The 7,153-nt window shown below is 53.8% G+C and overlaps 1 protein-coding gene across 2 annotated transcripts; it reads left to right on the top strand.

Annotated features, from left to right (window-relative positions):
- The first annotated feature begins 1,163 nt into the window (after positions 1-1,163).
- Positions 1,164-6,571, top strand: FICD (FIC domain protein adenylyltransferase). 2 transcript variants are annotated; one of them, XM_068563082.1, is made up of 4 exons: positions 1,164-1,256; positions 1,737-1,829; positions 2,685-3,043; positions 3,912-6,571. In XM_068563082.1, the coding sequence occupies exons 3-4, from the start codon at positions 2,743-2,745 to the stop codon at positions 4,985-4,987; spliced, it is 1,377 nt and encodes a 458-aa protein (XP_068419183.1). In that variant the 5' UTR covers positions 1,164-1,256; positions 1,737-1,829; positions 2,685-2,742; the 3' UTR covers positions 4,988-6,571. The 2 variants fall into 2 exon arrangements, with proteins under 2 accessions (XP_068419183.1, XP_068419184.1); XM_068563083.1 differs by lacking the exon at positions 1,737-1,829.
- The last annotated feature ends 582 nt before the right edge of the window (positions 6,572-7,153 follow it).

Below are 7,153 nucleotides of genomic sequence, written 5' to 3'. Positions count from 1 at the left end.
CTGTACTGCTAATATTTTTTTTAAAACTCATGTACTTTAGCATTTCTGGGCATGTCCTGGATGTTTAATGTCAATATTTGTGAATTAAAATGGAGCTTTCAGTTCTCACTGTCGACTGAAAAACAAAACAAAACATACAACCTGAAAGTTGAATTGTTCTTGTTCAGGGACATTACTGAGGACTGCAGAGCCCTCTCAACTCTGAAGAACTGTTCCAAAGAGGTAAGGGAGGAGCCAGGATATGAGTTTTTGCGGGGGTTGGGGGGGGGGGGGTTTGGGGGTGCAGTTGAACACTCAGAAGATTACTGCTAATCACAAAAAGCATCTCAAGTGAATGAGTTTAGTGCCTTTCTATAAGAAGATGGAAGAATCTAGGCTCATTGAAATTATTCCTTTGATATGCATCTGAACTATCTAGGACCAGTATCCTGTTTTTTTCCATCTTGAGTTCCACCTAGGGCACACAAACCCTCTGGGCAGCTGCAACGTAGGATGGCTTGAGGGATGGCCATAATCCATTGTATACCAGAATGGCAGGCAAAGTTCTTTGTTTGCTGAAATGGCAGGCAACGTTCTTTGCCCACACCGGGAAGCAAGAGAACCAGCCAGGCTCTTCTCAAGAGGATGTAAATTTAAAAGTCAGGAGGAAAAGAAGGTGAGAGACGGGGTAAGAGGGCAACCCTGGTAGCACAGAGAGGAGGCTGAGAACGCGGGGTGTGAAGTCAGGCTAACAGGGTGGACAGGTGTAAACCATCAGCATTCTCACTTTACACCTAAGGAAACTGAGGCCCAGGGGACGGCGAGAGGGGCCCGCGGAAGGAAGAAACTTAAGGGAAAGGCAATCGGAACTTCGAGTTTCCAGGCCGTACCCAGAGTGCCCCAAAACCGCAAAGGCAGGGGTTTTCCGCACCTGGGGCTCCCGCTTGTCGCTCAGGCCCCGCCCCTCCTATTGCTTATTGGTCCTTTCGGGCACGAGACCAATACAGGAGTCAGCCAATGGGAGTGGCCCACGGCGCGTCTTTCCCGGGAAAGCGGAGGCGGACCGGGAACCCGGAAATGCGAGGCGCAGACAAATTGAGGAAGCCAATACGCTGCGAAGAGGATGGCGCGCCGACCAATGCAGAGTCGCCGAGGGCGGGGCCACGGGCTGACGGCAAAGGTCCCCGGAGCCGGCGGCCAGCCGAGACTGCGAGTGCTGAGAAGGCGACTGCAGAGTGCCGAGGCGACAGCAGAGCAGGGCCGGGTAGTGGCGCGAGGTGAGGAGGGGGTGAACCGGGAAGGGTGCAGCGGGGCAGTGAGCCCTGGGTGGGGTTTGGAAAGGGGCGGCTCCTCAGAATGACCTTAGTCCAGTGTCCTCGCCTCCTGGAGCCCCTGTTTCCCCCGTAGTAGCTAGCGAGGGCTGAGAGATTCGTGCCCCCAGAACGCACGTCCTCCTCGGAGAAGTCCAGCGCCGCCGAGGAGCCCGCGCCGACCATCTGGACGAAGCAGTGACCCACACCCTCTTTCGTACCTCCCCATTAGAGCTCGTCCCAAGCCTTTTCAGATGTTCTGTATCAACCAGCCAGGCTCCCCCAGAAACCTTATCAGTCAGTTGTGGGTCTTGGTCCAGTACCAGGAACAGACGGGATCGGGTGCTTGGGCCCTGGTTATGAATAAAGTAGAGGTGAAGACCTGGGTACTCTGGACCCAGATGCACTGGGAATTCGTTCCCGAATGCCCCTGTTTATTCCCTGTAGGTTGTCTGGGAATTGACCTGCTCTCTGTGTATCAGTTTCTCTCGTCTGTGAAGTGGAGCCTAGGGGTAGCTTTCCTCCGTGAGGTGGTGAGGGGTAAGTGAGATAAGGCATTGCTAGCACTCAGCTCAATGCCCAGCACACCATAGTTGGCTTAATAAATGCTTGTTAGTATGATGGTGCTGGCAGACCCGATCCCTCCACTCCCACTGCCAGCCCCAAGCACCTGCTCATTGTCACAGAAGGCAAGTGGTCACCCCTCTGGCCCACAACCTGAGTTCCTCTTGAGATGCTCAGACTGCCCAAACTCTAGGCGGGATGCCTCCTGGACAGGCCAGGAAAAGGCGGCCAGAGCGGGGACCAGCATTGTGGCTAATACCAGGGTGAGGGCAGGAAGAGCTGACTGCCCAGGTGGCAATAAATCAGGCCTCCGAACAGTTGTACTTAGCAAAGAATGAGCCTCAGAACTACCTTAGCTGTTCTGGACATGTGTGTTATGTGTCTAGGGCACCCAGTGTTTGAGGTCAGAGGCCACAGAGATTTGTGCTTAAGTGGGGAGGCTTTTGAGCCGCGGGTTCCTGAACGCAAGACCGTCACTTGCTCACTGGGTGACTCTGGGCAAGGGCCTTCACCTCTCTGAGCCGGTCTCAGCTCGAGAATGGGGCAGCCTCAGCTCCTGCTGAAGACTGCAGGAGGGTACGTGTGAGGTCCTTAGGGTTTAGCACAGGGTCTGGCACGCAGTAGGTGTTTAATAGCAGTTGGGTGGCGGCAGCTCTGCTTTTCGCAGCGTCACACTGCCCTGGGGGCGGCACCTAATCCTTGCCTCGCCCCCACCCCTGGTCACAGTGAATTAAGAACCCCGGCATCTCCACGCCTCCCCTGAAGCCAGAAATGTGTCATCAGGGTATCGGTTCCCCTGCTTCAACTCCTGCAACTCCTGGTTCCTTGCAGATCCTGCTCTCTCCCAGGCCACTGTGGACATGTGCAAGGGGCCCACCCCTTGGTCCAGATGACACTCATGTCGATGGCTTCAGTGATGGCGGTGACTGAACCAAAATGGGTCTCAGTCTGGGGCCGCTTCCTGTGGGTGATACTGCTGAGCATGGTGCTGGGCTCCCTGCTGGCCCTGCTGCTGCCGCTGGGGGCCATGGAGGAGCAGTGTCTGGCTGTGTTCAAAGGCTTCTACCTGCTCAGGAGCAAGTTGGACAGGGCCCAGCCTGCCATCACCACGTGCACCAGCCCGTCCACAGAGCTCAGTGTCACCTCCAGGGATGCAGCACCGCTGGTGGTCAAGACCAAGGCCTCTCCAGGTAAGACTGGCCATCTCGCCTCGACGCTCATTAATCCCATAGGTATTTAGAGGGCCAGCTATGTCGTGTGTGCGGGGCACAGGGTCAGCCCTGAGCTCCTAGCTAGACAAGGTGATAGGTGGCTGAGATACATGTGGTGATATGGAAGCAGAGGGAGCCGTAGGAGCACACCAGGAAGGCTCCCTGGAGGAAGGAGATGCCTGAGGAGAGACCCAAGGGAAAAGGTTTGAGGGGGGAGTGTTCCAGGCAGAGACCACAGGGTAGGAGAGCCCTGGGCACTTCAGGAACTAAAAGAAGTCTAGGAGGTGTGGCTGGCCCTGGGGGTGGGAGGGCCAGCAGAAAAGGGCCAGATGTACAGCAGGGTCCAGTTGAAAACCATTAGATTAAAAGAATCTTTAAAAGGCCCAGGGATGAGGAGGCCCCCAGGGTCTAGCAGCAGTGAGGAGCCTTTCACAGCCAGGGCCTAAAGGGGCAGGGGTGGAGGCAGGGGGAAGGGACCCGCACCTCCAGAAGAAATCACCAGAACGGCTGCGAGCTGGAGCAGACGTAGGGGAGGGCCACCTGACAGGAGCTGCGGCCGTAGGAGAACACAGCCGCTCAACGACGGCAGGTCAGAGGAGGGGGCCGGGGAGCCCGGCTGCTGCCCCCACGGTAGAGAACGGCTCTGGGGCTGAGTGAACAGCGACCAGCACAGGGCCCCACTGGGCTGCAGGGAACAAACATGTCTGCACATACAGGTATGCGGAAGGGCGTGTACAACATGGCTGGGTCGAGCCCCCTTGGCCCTGGAGGAGACCAGCTGTCGGGCGGCGCCTCCCCTGAACGTCCTCTGCCCTCTCTGACCCACGCCTCTTTGGCTCTTTTCTAGCCAGCAAGTTAGAAGCCAAAGCAGCTTTGAACCAAGCCCTGGAAATGAAACGCCAGGGCAAGCGGGAGAAAGCCCACAAGCTCTTCCTGCACGCCCTCAGCATGGACCCGGGCTTCGTGGACGCGCTTAATGAGTTTGGCGTCTTCTCAGAAGAGGACAGGGACATCATCCAGGCTGACTACCTGTACACCAGAGCGCTGACCATCGCGCCCCACCACAAGAAGGCGCTGGTCAACCGCGACCGCACGCTGCCGCTGGTGGAGGAGATCGACCAGCGGTACTTCAGCATCATCGACAGCAAAGTGAAGAAGGTCATGTCCATCCCCAAGGGCAACTCGGCACTGCGCCGGGTCATGGAGGAGACGTACTACCACCACATCTACCATACAGTGGCCATCGAGGGCAACACTCTCACCCTCTCGGAGATCAGGCACATCCTGGAGACCCGCTACGCCGTGCCAGGGAAGAGCCTGGAGGAGCAGAATGAGGTCATCGGCATGCACGCGGCCATGAAGTACGTCAACACGACGCTGCTCTCCCGCATCGGCTCTGTCAGCATCGGCGACGTGCTGGAGATCCACCGGCGGGTGCTGGGGTACGTGGATCCCGTGGAAGCCGGCCGCTTCCGCACGACACAGGTCCTGGTGGGCCACCATGTCCCGCCCCACCCTCAGGAGGTGGAGAAGCAGATGCAGGAGTTCACCCAGTGGCTCAACTCGGAGGACGCCATGAACCTGCACCCAGTGGAGTTTGCGGCCCTGGCGCACTATAAACTCGTCTACATCCACCCCTTCATCGACGGCAACGGAAGGACCTCGCGCCTGCTCATGAACCTCATCCTCATGCAGGCGGGCTACCCGCCCATCACCGTCCGCAAGGAGCAGAGGTCCGAGTACTACCACGTGCTGGAGGTGGCCAACGAAGGCGACGTGAGGCCGTTCATCCGCTTCATTGCCAAGTGCACGGAGACCACCCTGGACACCCTGCTCTTTGCCACCACGGAGTACCCTGTGGCACTGCCAGAGGCCAGACCCAACCACTCTAGGTTCAAGGAGACGCTGCCTGTGAAGCCCTAACGCTCCAAATCCTCCCTTGGTGGCAAAGGATGTCCCAGGGGGGGAATAAATCCAAGAAACTCAGCATTTCTAGAAACCTAGTCATCTCCCAGAGCAAGAGGAAGATGGGTAAGGAACTTAAACATTCTTTCCAAAAGCATTCTTTCCAAATGCTTCTTTAAAGAAGAAAACTAAATTATTAAGCCTTGTCCCTAAGATAACCTATAATTGAGCCCAGTTATTTATTTCCCTCTGAGCTGGTAATGTGTGGTGTCAGCTGTCTGTGCTGGTGGCCCCAGCAGGCTTTGGGGGCATCAGTGCTCCTTATGTGACCAGAACACAGGTTCTGGAGCAGAATCTGCACTGCGGTGGGGGAGCTGTGGGATGAGGTCTGGAGGAGTAACTCCTTGCAGCCCTTTCTGGAACCGGCCGCGAGGGTCCGTGACTACCTGAGAGAAGTCAGCACGGCTGAGGAGAACCCGGTCGCAGCTCTGAGAAGTGACTGAAAGCTTCCTTGCGTACAGGTGTTGGCTCCCCTACCAAGAGGTTAGTGTTGTGACTAATCCTTACCGGCAGAGCAAGTTTCTGAGAGATGAAATGAACGTTTACAATATATCTAGTTAGATACCTCGCTTATTTCAAGGAAGATTCTTTGAGCCATAGTTTGCAAACTCCGGTACCAGAGGCTGTTATTTTGCCACATCGACCGTTTCGCTAATTAAGAACAGGGGCATGGCTGTCCTGGGTTCTTTGTATTGATGTTTCTCACATTTGCAGCAATTCAGACCAGATGTTTCAGTCTAAAGGTTCTTCTGGGTTTGTCGCTTAACAATTAAATCCTGCTGCAAATCAGGCATTAGGACACATCTGAAGACAGACGCCTAGTCAGTACCCAACAAGCATTTGTGAGGAGTCGGAGCGCCAGTTCACAGGAGCCGAGAAACACCTTTGATCGCAGCCAGGATGCGTCCCTTTAATCCACTCACCTGCCCCCACAGCCATCGTCCCCTCGGGGAAGCGGAGCAGATTGCTTTGAGGTGGCCTTATGTTCCTAGCAACTTGTTAAAGGATAAAATGTTACATGTAACAAAGCCAAGTTTCCAAGTTGGCTGCTGCTGTTTAGTCTGAATGGCTGGAAGCCATTGGGTCCCTTTTCCAGTGACCGAGCTGGCGATGTCTAACACTGTACGCACTTTGTCAGTGTCTGAATGCTGGTGAGTATCCACCGAGTGTTGTCTGATTGGAAAATTCAGATCCTTATAGTAATGAGGACACTATTCTGATGCAGTGTTTATAGTTACTTAATTGTATAATAAGCATGGAGTAATTTTCTGAAAGATTAATAAGTGAAAAGATGTATGAAATGGCCCCAAGTGATTGATTGATTGATAGTTATTCAAACCTTGATAAAAAATATTTTTGTATTTGTATGCTGCCATAAGGTATTTCTTAAACCTTAACTCTTCTATCGTCTTGCTCTTTATAAGCACGCCAAGGAAGCCTGACAGAAGTGCTTGCTTTGTACTAGAGGGAGAAATGTGCACTTTAGCTATGTGAAGAGTATTATTTTTAACAAATTACTAATAAAGTATTTTGTTACATAAATGCCTGAGACTTTGCTACCTTATTCAAGAGAGAGATGTTCCCATCTATCCTAAGCGTGAGGGAGGGATTCTTTCAGAACTTTAGCCCCATTCTTTATATTGTTCTGGGAGAAAAACAGATCCAAGATGGTAATTATTTCAACAAGACAACAAGACAGAACTGGTTGGTCATGCTGACAGGGATGTAGCGCTGATCTTACACTAAGACACGAGTAGCCGAAATGGTTTTTCATGTATCTATTTACCATCCGTTTTTTTCCCCCCAGGACTACATAAACCCACTCCTAAGTTCCTGAAAATCTATTTCTAGAACAGTCAACACCCTGCACCTCAATCGGGTCCTGCTCGAGTCTGAAAGGTCCACCTCTGTAACAAGCCCCTGTGGACATTTGAGAGGGTGAAGTGAGGTCAGAGGATTGGCAACAGCAGGAGAACAAAACCGTTTAGCACCACATGACCTGGATTGCTAAGGAAAGGTCCATGGCCCCTTGGTCCCCGACTGACCCACATCCTCTCACCCACGGAATGGGCCTCTCTGCAAGGGAAGTGGATGGCCGGCCATCCCAGAGAACACAGTTTCTTC

This window comes from Eschrichtius robustus, chromosome 14 (genome assembly GCF_028021215.1).
Source record: "Eschrichtius robustus isolate mEscRob2 chromosome 14, mEscRob2.pri, whole genome shotgun sequence".
NCBI classification, from domain to species: domain Eukaryota; kingdom Metazoa; phylum Chordata; class Mammalia; order Artiodactyla; family Eschrichtiidae; genus Eschrichtius; species Eschrichtius robustus.
The sequence above is the reverse complement of the archived record's forward strand: the minus strand, read 5'-3'. Positions and strand labels throughout refer to the sequence as shown.